The sequence below is a fragment of the Motacilla alba genome, chromosome 4A, assembly GCF_015832195.1.
Source record: "Motacilla alba alba isolate MOTALB_02 chromosome 4A, Motacilla_alba_V1.0_pri, whole genome shotgun sequence".
NCBI lineage: Eukaryota > Metazoa > Chordata > Aves > Passeriformes > Motacillidae > Motacilla > Motacilla alba.
The window spans coordinates 8,957,292-8,979,691 of record NC_052045.1 but is presented as its reverse complement, the minus strand read 5'-3'; the positions used below and the strand labels follow the sequence as shown (position 1 = coordinate 8,979,691).

At 46.0% G+C, this 22,400-nt stretch overlaps 2 protein-coding genes across 2 annotated transcripts; both read right to left on the bottom strand.

The window, feature by feature from the left end:
* Positions 1-237: 237 nt before the first annotated feature.
* On the bottom strand, positions 238-2,293 carry SLC25A5 (solute carrier family 25 member 5). Its single transcript, XM_038164698.1, has 4 exons — positions 2,105-2,293; positions 1,502-1,988; positions 1,246-1,386; positions 238-633 (listed from the first exon to the last, which is right to left on the bottom strand). The coding sequence occupies exons 1-4, from the start codon at positions 2,213-2,215 to the stop codon at positions 476-478; spliced, it is 897 nt and encodes a 298-aa protein (XP_038020626.1). The 5' UTR covers positions 2,216-2,293; the 3' UTR covers positions 238-475.
* Positions 2,294-3,280: 987 nt separating this feature from the next.
* On the bottom strand, positions 3,281-20,813 carry SLC25A43 (solute carrier family 25 member 43). The gene is made up of 5 exons (XM_038164697.1): positions 20,425-20,813; positions 17,758-17,999; positions 16,595-16,767; positions 6,687-6,821; positions 3,281-5,632 (listed from the first exon to the last, which is right to left on the bottom strand). Exons 1-5 carry the CDS (start codon positions 20,694-20,696, stop codon positions 5,429-5,431), a joined length of 1,026 nt encoding a protein of 341 aa, XP_038020625.1. The 5' UTR covers positions 20,697-20,813; the 3' UTR covers positions 3,281-5,428.
* Between the last annotated feature and the right edge of the window lie 1,587 nt (positions 20,814-22,400).

Genomic DNA, 22,400 nt, shown 5'->3' with positions numbered 1-22,400 from the left:
TGGGTGAGTCCTTCAGAGCTGCCAGTCCCCATTCCAGCCTACACCACTGGCTTCCTCTGGGCAGGAAACACAACCTAGCTTCCTTGGCAGCCTGCACTATGTTTACCTGCCAGTACTTAGCAGGTACCAAAGCTTGCAGGATGAAGGTGGTTCATCTTCCTCCTCCTCTGCAACTGCTGAGACTCCCAACCCCCTCATACTTCAACTGCTGTAAGAACAAACATGAGATGAGGAAAATTTGGTTTCAGTTTTTTATTTCTCTGTACTTTTTAAGCAGGAGTGACTGAAATAGAAACCATCATGAGTCCCATCAGGGGGAACAGTTTGATAAAGACAGGGCAAGCAGTCACCCCTGCCCATGCCAACCTGTACAAACATCAGCCGCCACTGTTTAGTAACTAGATGGTTTTCAAACAAGTCCATGAACAGTCATAGACTACATAGAACAACATGCCAGTTCACAACAGGAAACAACTTATGTGTACTTCTTGATTTCATCATACAGGACTAAGACAAAAGCACCACCCATTCCTCGGAGTACGTTTGACCATGCACCTTTGAAAAAGGCCTTGGAGCCCTCATCCCGGGCAATCTTCCGCCAGCAGTCAAGAGTGCCAGAGTACATTATGTCAGCTGCAGGAGACAGACAGCTTTAGGAACCGGATGCCCACAGCCCCCAACATCCAAGTCAGAAACAGTCTCGTGTATCTCCTAGCTTTACAACCTCAAGTGCAACCCATTTCTTGGCTGACTTTCTCCAATACTAGCACATCAGAGGATGAGACTGCCCAGGAGAGATGGTGCTGCTGCTGCTGCATTGTCTCTGGGAGACACTGGAAGGACCAGTTCAAGCAGAAAGCAGCAAGTCCTTGTTTTGACACCAACACTTCCAAACCCAAAAGCTATTGCACAGTTGGCCAGGCTGTTCCTGCTACGGAGGCTGTCTTTTCTTGTCCCAGAGATACTGGCTTGCAACATCCAAGGGTGAGTTCTGCTGCTCCTACCTCCTGACATATACCTGACTTGTGCATGCCACCTTACAGGTGTGCTGCACAGGCCGACCCATTTGTGCCCCTTCCTGTCGCCTGCTTCCGCAGCCCCTCCTACACCCCTGCTTACAAGAGATGAGGATATCTACACAGGCTGCTGATGAAAGCCAAGCCACTCTGCCTTCACTTCAGCTCCACCACCAGCTATTGACTCAGGGATGCCCAATAACTCTTACACAGCGAGGAGGAAACTTACCTCCTTTCCGGCCAGACTGCATCATCATGCGACGACGAACCGTATCAAAAGGGTAGGAGACCAACCCAGCGACAGCAGTGACGGTCTGAGCAATCATCCAGCTGACAACAATGTGGGTGTTCTTTGGGTCTGGAAGCATGCCTGCAGGAGAGAGGCTTTGATGAGAATAGCAGGTAAGCCACCAGCACTATCAAAATGCACTTCAGGCCTGCCGCAGCTCAGCATCTCCGTTTTTGTGCCGTTTGGGTCAACCTACCCTTCGCGGTGTCGTAGATGCCAAAGTAGGCGGCTCTGTAGATGATGATGCCCTGGACAGAGACACTGAAGCCCTGGTACAGGCCCCGAAGGCCATCTGAGCGGAAGATTTTGACCAGGCAGTCACCGAGCCCGCTGAACTCCCGGTCGGCCCCGGCTTTACCCACATCCGCTGCCAGGCGGGTTCGGGCAAAGTCAAGGGGGTAGACGAAGCAGAGGGAGGTCGCGCCGGCGGCACCCCCGGATGCCAGGTTACCGGCGAAGTACCGCCAGAACTGGGTTCGCTTGTCCACGCCGCCCAGGAAGATCTGCTTGTACTTATCCTTGAAAGCGAAGTTGAGAGCCTGGGTGGGGAAGTACCGGATCACATTGGCCAGGTTGCCGCGCCAAAACGAGAGGATGCCCTGCTCCCGCGGGATGCGCACCACGCAGTCGATGATGCCCTTGTACTGCTTGTCGGCGGAGATCTGCTTGCTGGCGTGCTGCACCTGCAGGGGCCGAGATGCCGCCGTCAGCGCCGCTCCCCCGCGAGCCCCCGGCCCACCGCCGCCGCCCCCCCTCTCCTTGCGGCGACCTTGGGACGGCCCCGGCCGCCGGCGCTCACCTGCAGCAGAAGCTTGACCCTCTCGATGGGGGCGACAGCGGTCTTGGAGATGGCGGCCGCCACCCCGCCGGCAAGGAAATCCTTGGCGAAGGACACGGCCGCATCGGTCATGGCGGGAGCGGCGCGAGCGGGAGGCGATGCCGGGCGAAGGAGGCGGGAGGCGGCGCTGAGGGGGCGCCGCAATGGCCGTTAATATAGGGGCCGGGGCGCGCGCGTGGGCGGGGCGCACGTCCCGCTCGCCCATTGGCTGCGGCAGGGGGCGTGGCCGCCGCAGGGGGACGGGGCCGCCGTTGGAACTGGTGGGGGGCACATGGCCGCGGTGACGGACCGGGGAGCGCGGCACGGGCACAGGATGGAGCGCACCGGGACACGACAGCCCGGGATGGAGCGCACCGGGACACGACAGCCCGGGATGGAGCGCACCGGGACACGACAGCCCGGGATGGAGCGCACCGGGACACGACAGCCCGGGATGGAGCGCACCGGGACACGACATCCCCGGATGCAGCACACCGGGACACGACAGCCCGGGATGGAGCACATCGGAACGGGGCACCGCGGAATGGGGGATCCCGCGATAAAGGACGCCGGGATGCGGCATCACGGCGTGGAGGATCCCACCCGCAGCGCGGGCAGGACACGTACGCGGCCCCGGCCCGGTCACACCGCCTGTCCCTACCCCGGGCACACCACATGGCGGTGACGGGGCCATCCGTGACCACGAGCCCCCGACCCCCGTGCGCCATCCCGATGCCACGGCGAGAGCAGCCGGGCACGGCACAGCCGCGGCGCACGCTGGAACGGGGCGGGCTCTGAGGCTGCCTCAGCCACGGCCGCGTTGAGCCCCATCTCTGTCACCCGCAGGCGAGACCCCGCTCGCAGAGCCCTCGGGATGCTGTCACCCTGCACACACAGGGCCCAGCAGTGACCGAGCTCAGTACGGAGCCCGCGTGTGGCCACAGGCTGAGCTCAGCAGAGATGCTCAGCACAGCCCAGCAGGTACCACCCGCCCCCATCACACCGCCGCATCCAAACGGCACTCGAGTAGAACTTCACCTGGCCAAGAGTTTAGCCTTGCTATTGACTTATTCTTCATGGTCATACACCATTGCACATGTTAGTGATCCACTGATGAAGGGCTTTCTTTCAGTGACATCTTAAATATTTTAGTGCTGCTTTTTGGGGATTTATCACGTGTATTTGTGATTACAAAGGACAGGCGTGGTTGATAAAAGGCTAGTTAGTGCTTGATAGGTCGTAGGAGTGCACTACGATACAAAGGTGGTAGTAGCACATCAGAAACAGGTTAGAGATAACTTTTTGACTCATTTGACTCTTACAAGGTTTGAAGAGTTGATCAGACATTCACATGTACCCATTCAATATTTAAAATCTATTTAGAAATACAGTGTTAGTAAAAAACATACAGGTATGCTTGGACAAGGCAAGAAATCCTTTCCTCCCCAACATGCTTACAATTCCCATCTCCACAGCCATACATGTCCAGTAAGTCTCAGTATTGCTACCTGTACTGTGCCCATAGGAAAACTGAGGCACAGAGAAAGAAACATGATCACCAGGCAGGTTGACTAGAATCAGAAGCACTTACAGCCTCAGTGTGATGCATGAGCCACCAGATCTGCTCTCTACCATCTTAATTTTTTGCTTTCTATGCCTGCATTTCTTCGCTGAGAAAAAATCAGTATGAAGCACCACTGCAGCAGAACAGACAAAGTCCATTAAGAGAGATACTGCAAGACTTCAGCTGTAAGATACATCAACAATTAGTTCTAGGCGCAAGGCAGGATTACAGTTATCCCAAATCTTTCTCCAAGTTTCTCTCCACAGTTACAGACTGTTCCTGCACGGATTTGCCAATGCCTCATACTGCTGTGACATGTTCTAGCCAAGCACTTTCTGAGATTTACTTCTTTTCACCCATCAGGGGCTATAAACAGTGCAAAAACACAGCTGAGGAGCTGTGTAGAGCAGCAAATGCTGTGCTGAGCCCAGGCTGCTGCAGCTCAGGCTGGAGCCAGTGTGCACACACCTTTTGAGCTGCTGTGACTCCCATGCTGCCAGGGGCACAGCCAGCTTCCCAGATGGACATGGGCTTTGGGTTTTCTATCAGAAGGCACTGGGATGGGGCTGCTCCATAGCTGAACTTCTACAAAGGAACTGGAGGTTCCTCAGATATAACACTAACATCAAAGGTGATTTTTTGTTGTGCAAAAGCTCCCAAGAGGCCCATCTGTGGCAGTGGCACTGGCAGTAACCTGGTGCTCTTGCAGAGGTTCCTTCCTACAGGACCTGTCTGCGGCCCCTGGAGCACAGGGTTCAAGTGGATCAAGCCCAGGTGGTGTGCATGGTGCTACTGTCTGTGCAAGTTCACAGCAGCACAGCAGGCTTAGGTCCGTGCACTGGAACTAAAAAGTGGTCTAATAAAAAAAAATAGAGCTTTAAAAGTACCTAAACATGACAGAGTTTGTGAAATATCTAACACATTTAAGAACTGCATTTTCCAGGAAATATTTCAGTTAGAGGACTTCAGGGAAATTATTTTTCAAAGTGTGAAGTAATTCACATACATGCAGTAACAATGCACGAGAAAGGGAGGAATATTTTTGAGTATGCACTTAAGTTTGCAGGATTGTCATTCCAGTGTATTACAGTCCATTTTGCACATTACAGTTCTGTCTTAGCAAAAGTACAGTTGCAGCAGCATATATTCATCTTTATGCTGGAGATTCAGAAAAAATATTCTCAAGTACATCTCAAAAACTAAGGAGTAGATTTGGGAGTGTGACTGAAGTAAGACTAATTCTGACTCTGTAGAATGCCATGTCCACACAGTATCACTAAAAAACCTGGAGATTTCAGTAGAAATTCTTGCATGTTGCATGGATTTTATTCTGTTTTATTATTTTTTGCTGACTTAGTATCTCAGATTGCTTTAAGAAAATCCATTTTCTTAATGCTTTTGGAGACAATTTATACTCCCATCTCTATTCTCTTGCCTTTCTGCACCTGGTTTAATCTCAAATGGCTATTCAGTTTTAAAAAGCACCTAAAATAATGCCATTTCAAGTTCAGTAGTACAGAGTTTTCAAACTAGTTGCATCTTTCCTCTTCAGTATGTGCTTGCCAGACATATTCTTTAAATCCATTCAGCAAATACAATACAGATTTTTTTTTTCCTGTCACAGATGTCTCACTACAAGAACCAAGCAGTCCACTGAAATGTCAGTACCTGTAGCTCAGCATGTCTTTCTTGCAAAGTTCTTTAAGAAAGGTATTTGTATATCTGCAGTGGACACTCTGATGTCAGTTTTCAAGCGCTGATTTCCTCGGCTCAAAGTTTTCCCTTCGGAGGAGCTTTAATTCTCTCAGTTCTTGTGGGTGTAAGCTCTGGTCAACACCAGGTGTTAGCTTGTAATTTAAGGGAGATTCAATATAACCATTTCTGTAGAGACAAACCCGCTTGCAGAATTCAAAGGTGCTAAACATAACACCAAAGTATGGCACAATCTGATAAAAAAAGCAATAGAAGAAAAAAAAAATTAGACTTACTAGCAGCATCCATAGCTTAGATGTTTTAAAAAAAGGGAACTTCCAGGACTTCATGTCTGATCTAATAATAGACCTTGTCCTCATTTATATAAAATCAGAGTCTCATCTCAAGCTATGCTGGCAGGTGCAGTGTGCTAAAAGTAGGAGTTTATTGTTGTTACATAACTAATTATAGCAATATTGTGAGGAAGAAGGTCTATGCTACCCAATAGATTACCAGAACTTGTCAAATACCCAAGCACATCCTAAGCAATCTCAGCAAATCCTGGCAGGAAATGTGGAATTTATTCTACGTACACTGGAGTGACTCCACTATTTTCTCCTTTTGCCCCACGCAGAACCAGCAGCTCCAGGGCCACTGGCTTTGCATCAGCCCAGGCAGTCACAGGCAGGCCATCCCAATCAATCCTACTGTCACTCAATTAGCACTCATTAGCTGACCTGTAGTACTCTATGTAGGTAATCCTCATCACAGCACTATAAAACGTATTTATGTAAATTAAATTACCTTCTGTTTAAGCTACCATGCTTTATTTCATGCTTTCAACTCAGCAAAGGCTGCAGTGACTGATACACATGCATGAAATAGCTGGCTGAAATCACTGCTTTGGACTCCTGGCCTAGAGGCTCATACAAGCACAGTTTGTTTTACAGCTCACGACATCATGTCAAATTACTGAAGCTCAGGTCAGAAGGAGAACTTGTTTAGCTGTCCTAAGTGGATTGCTTGCAATCCCCCATCCACTCCACACCTTGTGTGCTAGGAGCACCCACTTCTTCAAAGATGCTGAAATGAACTTTCAAGTGGTGACATCTACAAACCAAGCTTGGATTTGGGGAAATACAACCAAACCAAGTTCCAAGGCTGGTTTATAACCTGTCTTGTCACTGATTCTGTCATCTGTAAGCTACTAAGTACGAAGGTATGTCATAAGCTTTCTATCCCCAACTGCCCAAAACTGTCTTGATTCCTTCAGGATAGTATTTGACTGGGATGAAAGCAAAACCTCACCTTGAGTAGACTGGGTGTGAGTCCACTCCAAAGTCCAAGCACACCTTTGTTCTTCACAGTTTGCCGGAAGCAGTCGGCCATGCCAGTGAAATGGACATCAACTCCTCCATAGTGGGGAAGCCAAGGGCTCTGGGCCTGTCAAGAGATACCCAGAGGGATTCAGAACAAGCAGAGAAAACCAAAGTAATTAATTATTTTCTCCATCCTGCTATATAAGGAACAGTCAACACCAGGTTTCAACAGACAGATCTGGATTCCACCCAAAAGTATGTAATTTGCATTAAAATATAAATTAAAGAGGGAAAGAACTCAGTCTTTGATAGGTATGAAAGTGAACAGTAATTTCACACAGTGCCTCCCTTTGTACCATGTCACTACTAGAAATAAATCCCACCCTTTTGAGGACAAACCATCTGAACCAGAGCCACACATCCCATCAGCCCCATGCCAGCTGCTCAGGTCCAGGTAGACATACTTCACACTCCTGGCAGTGGAACACTATGAGAGGGAAGGTTGGAGCCACACTGCCTTCCTGTAACTCTGATCAAACCAGCTGACCTGTCTCTGGCTGCTGAGGCTGTGTCTGCACTGCTGTCACAAGCATGAGCTGTGCTGCAGGCTGAGGAGCAGCAGCCCAGCAGAAATGGAAGGATGCAGATTTCACCCAGGCCGTTTGGGCCAACCAAGGGCTGCAGGTGAGCAGTTGTGCTCACGCTCCCACATCAGTGTGGGAGTTGGTGTTCAGCTGATAGGGACTAGCTAAAGTTACCTGGGGAGAATCCTGTTGGCTGGCAGCTGAACTTCCAACTGCAGTACAGTGTTCACATGCAAGAAGCGTAGTTGGTCATTTTTAACAGCTAAATCCTTTCTTCATTAATCTCCTACTGCGTTAGCACAGACAGGATAACCTGACCTTGAATAATCCCATCCTCATCCATCTGTGCACATGCAGCCATGGATTTATTTTGCATTGACAAATCAGGGTTTCACTCAAACACATGGTAAGTGACACTTCATTGTCAGGGGCCCCAGGACACAGATTGATGCCTTGCAAACTGATCATCCTAAGGTAGAAGTTTGATAAAAATAGGGCTTGTACAGTTAATTGATGGATGAATATGGGTATCATGATCCCCACATTGATCTGAAACACCACATAGTGTAGTGATTTTTCACTCATTTTTTAGACTAGCCTGTAGCTTCTCAGAGCTGCTAAGCCTATGACAAGCCTCTCCAACTGACAAGTGGTGATGAGATTTCCTAGGTGCCTTAGCTATAGCATTTCAAGTACTTGGCAACCGAGATGCTGGAAAGGCAAACAGATCAAAACTCACTCCACGTATGTAAGAGAAATTGCTAACCAAATAGTTATGGGCAAGTCTACTGTTAAAATGTAAAGGCTGAAAAAAAAAACTCCTGATAATCCCCCACAATAAGGGCATGTCATCTTTGTCTAAAAAACCCACATATTATAATTTTTTTCTCATTTCTCATTTTCTCTTATTTCTTTTATTTCTGCCTGATTGAAATGCATGTGAAATACCTCTTATGGCAGGTAACAGGTAAAAGCCTTCTGCACAAAGACTTTCACGTCTGTACTGCAGAAGATGCTGAGTGCTCAAACTGAGATTTCAGAGACCAGTTCCATAAGAATGGTGATAATAGCACCAGCAATCCTTAGAAGAAAACTGAAATTACTAAAGTATCCTTAAAAATGCAACAGCAGTCATAGGAGAACTGGATTCAAAACTCTGTTCTGCTTTCTGGATTGTCAGTCAGGTTCCACAAGGTTGTTTTATTTATTTTTGTAAATGAAGCTATAAGCAGCCAAGCAGTAAAGAAAGACAGGTTTTTGAAATGTTTCAAGAACATAAGAATGCTATTAACATGTGATTCCCTTCCTTTTTCAGTCCCTTTGTGGTAGGCAAGGCATGGCCTGCCAGAATTCAACTGTGTGAGTTTGACTTAATCCCCTTCATTACTGTACACACTGCAAAGGCACAGATCAAAGGTTTGATTACAGCACTCTTGCCTGCAACACCAAAAGAAGTGACAAGCACAGTGCAGGTTTCAGTAAGGCAGTAAACACCTCCAGGAACAGGTAAGTCAAGCCTCTAGATTTCCAATCTGCCCGTAGACACTGACCTTTTAAGAGATTTACTGAAATTATTTATAGTACCATTCCCCAAAGATAGAGCTATTTCTAGGATTTCAGTCTGTATGTGCTGCCAGCCTTTCTGCTTTACAGGAGCTGTGTGCTTCTAGGACCCTACACACAGTAATTAAATAACAATTGTTCACAGAATCTCAGAATCACCTACTGCAAGAGGAAAACTAAAAACTTGTAGTTAAAACTTTCAGTATTTTGGAACATGGCTAAATGAAGTTAAAACACATTAATAAAAGAATAATACTGCAAATGTGTTTCACTTGGCACTGTTGTTCATGAAAAAGAGTAGCTGTGGGTTTTGGTGGTTCTTCATCTAAGCATGTCTACCACACTGCAACCCTCCCAACCACCCTGTGACACCAGAGACAGAAAATGGAAGGAACCAAACAGACCAAACTGGTTTTTCCACCTCTTTTGCAGAAACCTAGCATGACATACAAACCAAACAGCTAATCTCATCCCCAAAAGGTCAGGTTTATGACAGAGAATTCCATGCACCTCAAAGCAGCTGGAATTCCTTGCTTTTGACACCCCTTGACACTATGGGCTGCTGCATGGAAACCTATTTCTTTTGAAGACTTCCTTCCTCCCAGCTGCAGCTGTCTCAAACTGCAGGAGGATCCAGCTCCCTGTGCTGGCAACAGAGAGCCAAGGTGTTACTCATAGTAGTAGCAGGGCTAAGTTGCTTCTCTTTTTACCTCTGATGGACAGTGTGCTCTCTAAATGATTAAAACACATTAAATGCAGAATAACCTTCACATGATCTCTCACAAATACAATATTTTTATATCCAGAACCCACCAAGTTGATTTTGTCACTGTGACACATCCACAGAGGTTGCACTGTTCTACTGCAAGGCTCTAAACCCAAGAGAGACATGTACAAAAAAATGCCCAACTACCTGCACACAATATTCTTTTAAAAGAAACAAAGTATTTAAATAAGGGTGCAGAGTCATGACTGCAGGTTAATTGTTATAGGCAATTGTTACCTGAAGACTCTTCAGACACCGTCTCTCCCACTGTCTGCATTACAAGGTGACTGCCAGAACAACATAATCCCATTTTGGGAACTGATCTCACAGACCTTTTCAATGACCTCCCTCAGCCCCTCTCCTGTGCAGATGAAAACTTTTCACTTGCTTTTTGGGACATTTTGGTTTGCAATTATTTGTATTCACATGTATCATGGACTATGAATTCACATATTTAATTCATATGCTTCCCCCCTTTTCCCTGTTCATAAAGTTTGTTGATACATATATTCACTATTTATTTCTTGAGTAAGCATGACTCTTGGCACAGAGTATGGAAGATAACTAACAGTGAATAGCTGTCATCAGTGGTATGCTACCCTGATGGTGGAGAGAGTAAAACTGCCTGTTATTTACATATTTTCAACAGATCCAGGTGTCCTACATTTCTGATCACTTAAAAAAAAAAAAGTACAGGAAGACAATTTACACACAGCTCAAGAGTTCACACTCTTAATCTGGAAGCTAAAAAAAGAAATCTTTGCAGTCTGGGTTAATAAGGGCACATGCAACAAGCAAGTGCAGCTGTAGTTCAAAGGAAACTGAGGGTCAAGGATTGCAGTTTTCATTCAAGTTAATACCACTCCAGTCAACAGAAATTTCACTCAAGTGAAGACTGGATGTTTGAAAGAGTGTTTAATTCCACTACAATGAAAAAAAAAATTAAAGTAAATATGTGTTAATATTTTGGGGAAAAAGGCATCCTCTTGGGCTTAATCAATTCTTCCTCCTAAAGGCCAGCCTCACTCAGCAGTCATTCCCTGTCAGTGGTTTAGTAATGCTGACTTACCCCTGGTTAAAGTCCACCCAAAGGTATTCGGGCACAGAGGAAGGTAAACCACGGCAAGCTATCAGGATATCAGTTCAGAGCAGCACAGCACAGCTGACCTCCAGCGTCCTGCACTCCAGGAACACCTTGTCCCTTCCTCTGTAACCTGAACTGGGAACAAATCATGCCTTTCTGGGAAGAATGGCACCAAGTGAGCAAAACAGCCTCATGCTTGGTGAAAAGCTTGACTCTTTGCTTTAAATATATATCACCAGGCCTGTTGTGCCCTGAGGCTCCACAGTTTGTTGCAGAATTCCTCCTTTGCTGCTGAGCCTAAGCTTCTCCTGCTTTAACATCTGCTGTGTGAAGAAGTCTTTATACAGAATTTAGAAATCTTTTTCCTCAAGGCAGTGCAAACCCCTTGCATGGGCAGCTCTGGGTGGCTTCCAAATGCCTCACGATGGTTCAGCTCAAGCCCTACAAATGGGTGCATCATCTTCATGCACAATAATTTATTTAATGGTGCAAACCCTTAGGCAGACTGGCTTGATCCCACACTTCACACAGTGGATGGCAATGCTAGTTCCTGCATCTCCTGCTGCCTATCTAGGAACTGAGGAGAAAACTGATTTTTAACAGGATTAGGGCTTTTCACAGCTCATACTTTCATTTGCCTTATGTGGATGAGTTAAGGATTTACACAAAATCAAAATAAATAATCTATAAAAGAATCACAGACTCACAGAACGAACTAGGTTGGAAAAGACCTTTTGAGATCATCAAGTCCAACCTATGATCTAATACCTCTTCATCAACTAAACCATGGTACCAAGTGCCAACATGCCCAGGGACAGTGACTCCACCAGCTCCCCGGACAGATGATTCCATTGCCCAATCACTCTTTCAGTGAAGACTTTTTTCCTGACATCCAGCTTAAATTTCCCGTGGCATGGGGAAAGTTTAACCCCTCTTAAGACTGCGTCCTCTCATTCTGTCAGTTGCTGCCTCTGAGAAGAGACTGACCCCCATCTGACTACAGCCACCTTTCAGAAGTTGTACAGAGTGATAAGATCACCTCAGAGTCTCCTTTTTTTCCAGGCTGAACAACCTCAGCTCCCTCAGCCATTCCCCACAGGGCTTGTGTTCCAAGCCCCTCACCAGGCCTTGTTGCCCACCTCTGGACGTGTCTGAGGATCTCAGTGTCCTTCCCAAACTGAAGGGCCCAGAACTGGACACAGCACTCAAGGTGTGGCCACACCAGTGCTGAGAACAGGGGCAGGATGACCTCCCTGCTCCTGCTGGCCACACTGTTCCTGATACAGGCCAGGATGTCATTGGCCCTCTTGGCCACCTGGGCACACTGCTGGCTCATGTTCAGTCGACCAGTCCTCCCAAGTCCCTTTGTGCCTGGGCACTGTGCAGCCTCTGTCCCCTGAGCACCTGTAGTGCTGCAGGGGGGTGTTGTGGCCATCAAGAGAGCGTTGATCAAGTTCTAGCTCCTGTTAATGGAGTGTTTTCCATAATTAGTCACCTCACATGTCATAGGTACATCACTCTAAGCACAGACAAATGGATACAAGGCTGTCCTGTATAACTGATGCACAAGTACCCACGCTGGGGATAACAGCAATAGCTGTGCCTCCAGAGGCATTACTGCATGAAGGTTATGTGTGTAACAGCTGTGTGTGAGCAGCAGCAAACCCAGCCTGTGTCAGGTCCTGTCTGCTGGGTGAGCTTATGGAGTTTAAAGGGTGGGCTGAGTTGACCCATCTGATCTGGCCCAAAGCAGATTAAAGAGCTCTCACCCACACCACACTGATGACAAAGCCGAGGCACTGTAAGAGGCTGGCAGACATGATCAGCTGGCACTACCAAATCCCAATTTGGGGGCAATGGTGGCCACTTTAGTGGCTGGGGAGATCATTTGGAGAGAATTGCATTCTGCCATCTCTCAGACTTCCTGCACTTCCAACAGGTGCAATGTGTTCTGCTTTTCCTCAGCAGGCCACTGTGTTGCAGTGCAAAACAAATCTATTACATAATTATCACACCACAGCTTCTTGGATGAACAGGTTTAGAGGCAGACCTCACAGCTAAAGCAGCCCAGTCCTGCTTCCAATTCTTGATCTACAATTTCTTCCTGTCATCCAGTTTTCCTACTAACATTGTTCAGTGTTCCAAACTGACAGACAGTCAATCCTCATGCTTGTCTCCTGTGGAAGTCTGGGGATCTAAGATAAATGCCTCAGAGATTTGTTCAGATTCATAAAAGCTGATCTAGGCTGTTACAGAAGGCAAAGCCTCCATTATGTTCCATAGCTTTTTTCAGGCATTGTCTTGACCATTACCAGACCAAATATTTCCCTAAGCAGCAGAGCAGCATTCTGCAACAAGTGGTATAAAATATCTTTGTAACAACATCAATGAAACAATAAAAATTGCAGGTAGCTCAAAGTATTCAGATATAGTAAAAAAGGAAAGAAAACAGTGCTTCCTTAGACCCAGACTCATTCAAAATAAAACTTCCCTGCTAAAGGCAGAAAAAAAAAAAACTGAAAAAGAAAAAAGTGTTCTTGTATGCAAGTCTGCAAGGTAAAAAGGGCAGTACTTGAACATGGCTTAGAAACTGGATTTAACAAAGAACACTATATTGTGAGGTAAGGAAGAAAAGCCAAGAATAACAGTCAGAATGGTATAAAGATCAGTAAGATTTTGTTCAGAAACTGAAACATCATAAAAGCAAGTCAGGAAAACACTTACTACATAACATAACCCTCTCTTTCATTAATCCCCTTCTACAGATGCACAACAAAAGCCATATTTCCATGCTGAAACATGCATACAGTACCTCTGAATTCTCTAACATGCCAATCAGGAGCAAAGTGAAAAAGGGAAGACAAAGGAATAAAATTAGGATAAGCACAATATAGAGGACTCAAATATTTAGTAAGACTCACTGATATTAATTAACATTTCTTTTAAGAAAAACATTCAAGTATATATAGCAAACACAGCATCTATTTAAAAAAAATAAACTTGATGAAGCTAATTCTAACAGCAAAGGTGGAAGAAGCCATGGTTACAGAACAAATCTGACATCATAAAGCATCACCAAAACACAATTCTTCCTCAGAAGAGCTGAGGAAGTGGGAGCTGACAGTCAGCTCCTACTCCCACAGCCGTCAGTGACAGAAGCAGCCAACGTCAGAAGTGCAGGATTCAGATATGTAAAATAAGAAAGGAGGAAGCAAAATTATTACAATGGAGATCAAAAATAGCACCTTATCCTTATGAATTCTCCCACAGCAGAATTCATTTCCTAGTCTATGCAAACAATTCAAGCATGTCCAGATGAGGAGATGAATGGAGCTAACTCTTCTCAGACTGCCTAGCACATCAGGTAAAGATCTGAACAGGATGTCCTGGACTCATGCTTGTACTCTACCCCAGAACCAATGGAGACAACCTTCTGTCCTAGTTTCTCAGTTTTTGAAGCTCCTGAGATTGTTTTACAACTCCCTGGCTCCCCATCACCAGCAGCCCCACTGGAAAAATCCTCTTTAGCAACATACTCCCTCCATTTGTCAGAATGGTGGAACAAAAGTGAGGGAAAAGGTATCTGATACTAACTTCCACAGTGTGCTGTGTTCCTCTTCATGCACCACAAACCCAGCATTCACCGCTTCAAAAAAAGCCCAGCACTTGTCCATGAGCACTGCAGAGCACACACAAGGCTCAGAGGTAGCTGAAGGCTTTGGTAGCCCCCTCTTCCTATCAACCAGAAAGCTGAATCACTCAATAGACTCTGTTCAGAATAAGATGTCTGAGAAAAACTGATCAGAAGTGTCTTCTCCCCCATTTTCTACAGAACTCTGAAATGTCTTGAAGCTCTTTTCCTTTTCTTTATTCTCTCCTTTCTAGGTCCATCCCTGTTCATGATACTTTTCCTGGTGCTGTTCTAGGCATTTCCCAAAGCTGGGCCATACCCTGGTGCTAATTGGAAAATCCAAACTTCCTGGAAAGCCTTGCAGGAATTCCAGTGTGCTCCTAGTATCAATGTGGGTTGCAATTTCCAACAACAGGTCTCTTTTCTGGACAACCCTACATGAATTAAGTAATTTCCATCACCCAACAAATTACAGGACTTCACTTAGAGAGCTTGCTCTTTCAAAATATTTTTGCCCTCTCCCATGCCTTCAGAATAAATCACTGAACAGGAGGTGTTCCTCTAAGCTCAGAGAATCACTATTTGGTGTTGCAATGCACTTATGAGGAAGAAACCCTCTCTGTTGATGAGCCTTTTGTTTCCATGCAAAGTATTTTTAGCCTCTCTAAGTCCCACATATTTAGGCAATAAATCCAGTTCCCGTGTAGCTGGAAGGGCTGTCCAGGTGATTAAGCCTCCCCTCGGTGGAAGAGCACGGCCTAGTGGCACGAAAATAAAACGCGGGCCTGTCCCACTTATTCACATGCCTGTCACGACACAGCCCGACACAACCCATCGCACCGGCTACAGCCAAAGCCCGCTTTGGAACTGACTACAAAAGCTGAATGTTCAAGTAACTGGTGCATCGACAGAAAATATTAAAAGGGAAACAGCACAGTAAATGCCTTTATTTTCTTTTATTCTTCAGGGCAATAGTATTGCTGTGATCCTAAGGATATAAAGTAAAGGAAGGCTTGTAAGGAGTATTTGCTTTTTTTAGATCCACTGGTATAACTGGAAAAAACGATCAAGTTTTCATGCTCAGAATCTTTCTTGTCTGAAATATAAGATACCTGATGAAAGCACTCAGTTTAAACTCTGACTACTGGACACATCAGCTACATGAGCTGGTCTGATAAAAGCCCCTAACTCCTCCTGCTGAGGTTCTCTGCTACGAGATGGAGAGAGGGCAGTGAAGGCTTCTGCGACAGCACCTGCGCCCTGAAAAGGGGAACTCGGGGAGCAGGAGAGGGAAATGCACAGTTTCACTGACCTGCTGCTACCTTGTGGCTTGCCAACCAGGCTACCACTTGATGAAGGGGGCAAGGACCTATATAAGGCTGCCACAATTAGTGACTGTTTTTCTAATAAGATCACAAAAGCTTCCCATAAATCTGCATTCCCAGGAACTAGGCTGAAAACCCAAACTCATATGCCCCTGCCAGAGAATGACCATATGATGAAAGCTATTCACCGTCTCTCTACTGGTGAAGTTCTAATGAAAAGTCAACATCAGCAAGTGAATTATGTCAGTGAGATGGAAGCTATGGGGTAGTGGCTGTTTTGTGGGGATTGGGTCTTTTTTAGATCATTATTGTTGAAGTTCTGGAGAAAAGATCAGGAAGATATAGTAACTCTTGTTTTGCTGATGCTCCAGGAAAACAGCAGCACCTGCAGCTGCTAAGTCACTTGCTAACCAGAGTCAGAAATAAGAACAAGAACAATGATCCTTCAGACTTCATACTGAGCAAGTTTGTTTTGTGGTGAGGCGTCAATGGCAGACACACAGGCTCTGAAAATCACATGGATCTCATTCATCCTGCCTACCACCGAGGGAACTGAATTTCTTCAGCTGGCAAACTTTCAGCCTGTATTTCACTGAAGGTTTGCCAATTCTGAATTTTGAGAATTTGATGGAACTGCTATGAAAAAGGAAAGAAATAAAGCTACAAAGATGCAGTCTGAGAGCATACACATATTCCATGCTAGTACTTGAACTCACATTAAAGGTGTAACAGCCCATTTGTAGCAATGATTTCCAGAGTTTAAAAACAAAACAACAAACAAAAACCCACTAACGAGCAAAACACCCAACAAAACCAAAACCAAAGTCCCTGTAGCCTACTGGTAAGGGAAATAAAGTGGCACCCATGATCACCTGGCCAGTCTTGTCCCAAGCTCTTGCACCAAGCACCTACGACAAAGTACTGGTAACATGAATATTCCGTACCTGCATCTTCCTCTTGACAGTCTCAAAGGGGAAAGAAAGTGTCTGTGCCACAGCAGCTGCCACACAGCCATTTACAAAGTTCTGAAGAGGAGTGAAGCGAACTATGGGTTCTTGCCAGATTGTGTCCAGACTGGTGTAAACAAAGAATGAGCCTGCAGAAAATGGAACAGCACCTAGAAAGCAAACCAGACAGGATTAAATCAACACACTGTACACTAAGAGAGGAGAGTTGCCCATCACGTAACTAGAAAGATGGGAGGAGCTGCTGCCAATTTACACCTCACATTCCACAAACCCAATCCAGATTTTGAAGATCTTTACTCTTTAGTCCCTGGTTTACTACCAAACACCCTTTTCATACCATCTAGATATGCTGACAGGGGCATACATTTACCTCTTAAAATGTGCACGTTGTCAGAATTATTAATTACTACAGTCTCATGAGAATACAGGTGTTTCTCCAGGTTCTCTCCTGTGACAAGCTCTTTCCCAACCCAACCCTAGCATTTGCACAGGTAAATAGAGCTATGTCTTCAGTCAGGCTGATGAAGGATACTTCTGGCCTCTTTTGCTTGTTTCATGCTCTCATCTGTTTTATAGCGTGATTATACATTTATTATTATTGTTTTTACACATTTTATATAATGACATATTGTGGAAAAGTGGACTCAGTTAAATGGCATTTTTAAAGGCTATGCAGAGTAAATATATAATTAAAATTAATCTCAAGTAAAGAGAGAATATAATTAATCTTCATTTTTCACACCTACTATACACTACAGCTCACACTGGTTTCACTGAACAGCTCAGGAGACACTCTCACACTCAACAGGAATTACAAGCACTCTGTGTGTGTGTGTATAAATGTGTTTTAAGAGTTTAATGGTGAAAATTGTGCATCCAAGCACAATTAGATCATCTATAAAAGAAGGAAAAGAATATTTTGCTGAACACTTAACCACATATAAAATGCTACACACTTGGTCCTAATTTGAAGTAATAAAGCTGCAACAAAGGTTATCAGCGTTGCAGTGCCTTGCAAATCTCCAGATCTACAAGAAAACATTCCTATTTGCTTTTGAAATCAAGTGAGCAAGTGACCACACTACACAGCTGCAACAAAAACCAGGCAGTGAGGTGCTTTCAGCCCAGGGTTGTTTTACCTAATAATGCTGGTGAGACACCACGGTAGAGTGCCCGGAGCCCCTCTTGATGATAGATCTTGTAAAAAGCGTGAAGAATTCCTTGGTAAGATGGTTCCAGCCGGTTCTGCACGATGAGCCGTGTTTTAATCACATCGCTGGGGTACGTCACCGTGGTGGCCACCATGCCAGCCAGGCTTCCTGCCATGATGGCTCTCCAGTGGGAAATATGGCCTAGCTCATCCATGAAAAGGGTAACAAGTCTAAAGCAAACACATAAAGAAGTACTGTTAATGACACTATGAAGAAAACACTATGTTGAAAAATTAAGGCAGATGATTCTTGATGCAAATGTTCTTCTGTCCACAAGCCACTTCAGCAGCAGGAATTGAAAATTTAGCACGTGATTCATCCAAGATCTTATTACATGTAACACCACACAAGCATCCATCTGTAGGATGAAAATGTTTCTTTTGTATTTCCATACGCAGGATGAAAATTACCATGATTCAAAACACATCTGCAAGAAATTATCTGATCATCAGTTAAAGACATTGGTCCAACCTGTCGGTTAAGGTTAAGACATAAGAGGAAATATGTAGATAATGACATCAGCAGGCCTTCTGAGAGCAACTGAACCTTCTTCTGTTACTTATCTTGGGACAGGAAGGTTCCCAGGGACACACCTCTAGAGAAGACTTATGTCCAGGCACTATTATACTCAGGAGTTTAAGTCTCAATTTGAAAATTTGAAATTGAAGCACAGTTTTAAAAGCTACACACAAGTCATACATTTGTGGTGTATTGAAGGACTTTTCTATGACAGGAAACTCCTGCATAAGGAAGTAATGTCCTGGAGGCAGCAAGAAGCAAGTAAAAACACCAGACTTTTAGCTGGAGGTAAAGAAATGTATTATTCTATTTTGGTAGTATTAACTAAAACATCTAAACAGCACATCTACATTTAACCTGCATGGTGTAGAACAAACTAATGTGCAAATATTTACGAGTCACTGCTCGCTCAGTCAATGTTTTTTCATTTGAATGTGCATTTTCTACTGCATGAAAAATCCCAGCCTCTACTTGTCTCAAGCCCTGGGAATGCCCAGGGCAGAAAGCCCAGTGAAGCAGAAGCAAAAGGGCATAAACCTTTTTTCCTGTGTGTCTTATGCAGTTCCTAAACCCACACAGTCTAATTGTGTGTGGACAAATGCATGGGCAAGGTGGTGGGGTGTCTCTAGGCACTACCTGATGACATTTAAAACTGCCATGGAAAGACAAGAGTCTGTGCAGGATTAATTGCTGAGGGAGCGTGGAGTCACCGTCCCCGGGTGCTGACTGTGCTCAGTCCCGCTCCTCCTGGGACCGTTTACCTAAGCTGCCCTGGAACATTTCTTTTTTTGTGTTTCTTGCCTTTATGTACACCATTCTCCCAGTAGAAAAAATTTCCAAAACCCCCAAATAGTGTATCAAGGACTAAGCATAGGCACCTTGTATTTAATTTCCTGTTAGCCGACTTCCCTCTGTTCAGAACACCGTGTACAAACTAGACACAAACTTCAGCCTTGCAAAAGGAGTACACTGTTTCAAGCTGAACAAACAATGAAGTTATTTTGCTCAAATCAACTGCTGTATGTTGGTGCAACATACGGCCTTTTCTGTGAACTTTAAATTACATTTAAATTACTGTTTGTACCTTTCCACTCACATTATCTTGCTCTTTGTTTAACCACTGCATCTATTATGGCACAAAAAAGCTACCCAGTTTTAGGGTCACTTCATTTGTGGTCTCCTGAAGGGCCTAGGCAGTCATGGGCAGATGACTTGCTGGGACAGATGAGTGACAAACCCAGCGGGTTGGCAGCACCAGCAGGGCTGTGCTGCTGCCCAGAACAGAACAACTCAGCACCCAGCTGGGTGCAAATGTCATGTGCTATCATGAACAGCTGACTGCAATAAAAAAAAAAGAATGAAGCCCGGCCCCCAGAGTGGCAAAACATTCTGGTGTGTGCAAACAGGCACTCCCTGCGAAGGATGAGAGATACTGGCAGCAGAAGGGAATCTAGGAAACAGCACGGTTGGCAGAGCTCCATCAGCACCGCTCCATGTTCATCCTGCTGCAGTCCTATCAGCACTTACCTTAGTTTAATATCTGTGTATTATCAAAAACAAGGTCTTAAAACAAACAATGTCACATATCAATGTCAAAACCGATCAAATTTGCTTAACAACTCCTGCACGATAGGGTAAAAATATCTGACTTGTGATTTTGTTATTTTCTTTGATACAGACAACATAAACACTTGAGAGTGTATAAATTAATTAAACAAACTGGTTGCAAAGAACAGACGTGACAGCCACACCTGCAGGTTGCACTGTAACTTCATTTCTAAATGAACCGGAGCAAAAGAATTTTAACAGACTATCAACCCTTCATCATGCGAAGAATACCTATGATTTTATAAGCAATTGCTGGCATACCACCAGGCCCTAACAATCGCTAGGCGTTGAACAAATTAGGTAAATAAAATTACAAGCGAGGATCCGCGTCTCTGGGGAGAAGGGGCGCACACGCAGCAGACAGAGCCATCAGACCGAACTCGGCATCTCCATCCGCTCCCCGCGCTGTTCCGAAGGCAGCCCCCGCAGCCCCGCAGCCCCGGAGCCCCGCGCGGGCCGGTCGCTTACCGGCGGGAGGCGGCGAGCTGCAGGGCGCTGTAGGGGCAGAGGCGCAGGCAGGCCGTCAGGTTCCCCTTCCAGAGGGCCCGCACGCCCTCGGTGCGGCACAGGCTGCGCCCGGCGTCGCGCAGCCCCCGCCGGCAGTGCCAGGTGCCCACCTGCGCCAGCACCGTCAGCAGCTCCAGCGGCGCCGTCAGGCTGAGGCTCAGCGCGCCCGCCACCCCGGCGCAGCCCAGGCGCTGCAGGGCGGTGACCCGGCCGTCCCGGCGCAGGGTGGCCATGGCCCCGCCGTGCCGCCGCAGCGGAGCCGAGCGGAGCGGAGCGCACGGAGCGGCCCGGCCCGGCCCGGCCCGGCGCGGCCACAGCGGCCACAGCGGGGCGGCGCCGCCCGCCTCCGCCGCCGGGGGGCGCTGTGGCGCGGGGCTCCGCTCGCCCTGGGCGCGCGCTGTGGAGGCGGAGGGAAAACCCGGAGCGGAACGGAGCGGAAAGGAACGGAACGGCCGGAGCGGCGCCGGCCGCGGGTGAGCCCGGACCGTGCCACCACCCCTGCTCGCTCCTGAATTCACGGATTATTGCACCCCTGCCCGCACCTGAATTCATGGATTATTGCATTATTGCCATTTCTGTAGCTGGAAAAAAGCGCACTCGCAGCAGGGACCCAGCTGCACTCAGGACACAGCCCTTTCTCCTCACAGTTAAACGGGTTTCCACAGGGAGCCAATGCACGCCTTTCTCTTTACAACCAAATGTATTTCCACGGGAGCGAACGCGGCAACGGCACGACTACAGAAAAACACCGAGTTCTGCTCCTGAAGCACTCTGTGTTCACACTGGAACTGAGTAACTGAGTGATCATCATTAATAAGATTTACGAGGTCAATTATTTCAGGTTTTCTTTGCGTGTTGCCCGAGGGAAAATAAAATAGCACAGGAAGGGGAGAGACGAAAGTGGAAAGGGGATACAAGTTGAGACCAGAATCTCTGGAGTGAGGAGATAACAGCCAGTACGGAGGTAGTAGCAGAGATTTGCTTCAAAACAGGATGTTCTGTTTCTTGTAACAAAAAACCCCAAACAAACAAACCAAACCAAACCAAAAACCCTCCCCCCAAACAAAAACCCGCAAACCAACAAAAACAACCAACCGAAAAATTCCAGTCAAACCGAAAGCTACGTTCAGTATCTTCTTACAGTGCACCCAACAGAACAGTGTCAGATGACTCTTAGTCTGCCTCTGGCAAGAATGCTCTGCTGCTGATCCAATGGACTATTCCTAGATCAATAAAAGAGCCAAAAGACATCTCTCTAGAACTGCTTCTCTCTCCAGGAACTCAGCTACTTATGGTGTTGTATTTTCTTGGTGAGAAGAAAGCATTTAACCGTCAAGGAAGAGAAAAACAAAACAACAGTTAATGGGTATAACTTGCTGCACATGATCAGTGCTTGGAAACAGAAGATTTCAAACATTACTTCAAGACTTCAAAGAAAAGGGTGATATTTCTTCCAGGGTATTTCTTTTGTTCCTCATCTGCACAAGACAAACCTCAGCTTAAGATTCTTACTGAGCACTGGTATTTTCCATACAGTTTCCCATTTCCATTACTCATTTTGGGGCAAGTTTTTCCATACTTGTTTTGGCTGATAAGTTGAATCACCAATTGACCTCAGCCTCCTGCAGCAATCCTTGGAGAAGGAGGTGGTTGGTGTGAGTCTGTTGGTTTTTATCCTTTGTAAAGGGACCTGCCAAAATAAAACCAGTCATATACTAAAAAATTGGATATGTTCAAGGTCAGGTTGGATAGAGCTTTGAACAGCCTGATCTAGTGGAAAGTGTCTGTGCCCATGGCAGGAGGGTTGGAACTAGATCATCTTTGAGGTAGTTTCCTTCCTTCCTCTCCTTCCTCTCCTTTCCCTCTAAGCAAAATCACCCACTACAATACACACAAGCAATGTTGTATCATTGCTATTTACGAAACAAAACTATGTG

Coding starts and splice junctions, on each gene's coding strand:
- SLC25A5 (XM_038164698.1), bottom strand. CDS start 2,215: ATGACCGATGCGGCCGTGTCCTTCGCCAAGGATTTCCTTGCCGGCGGG. Junction 1,989..2,104: donor GGGTCAAGCTTCTGCTGCAG/GTGAGCGCCGGC, acceptor CGGCCCCTGCAG/GTGCAGCACGCCAGCAAGCA. Junction 634..1,245: donor GCAGTCTGGCCGGAAAGGAG/GTAAGTTTCCTC, acceptor TGTCTCCTGCAG/CTGACATAATGTACTCTGGC.
- SLC25A43 (XM_038164697.1), bottom strand. CDS start 20,696: ATGGCCACCCTGCGCCGGGACGGCCGGGTCACCGCCCTGCAGCGCCTG. Junction 18,000..20,424: donor CAGCTCGCCGCCTCCCGCCG/GTAAGCGACCGG, acceptor TGTTTGCTTTAG/ACTTGTTACCCTTTTCATGG. Junction 6,822..16,594: donor CTGTCAAGAGGAAGATGCAG/GTACGGAATATT, acceptor ATCTCTTGACAG/GCCCAGAGCCCTTGGCTTCC.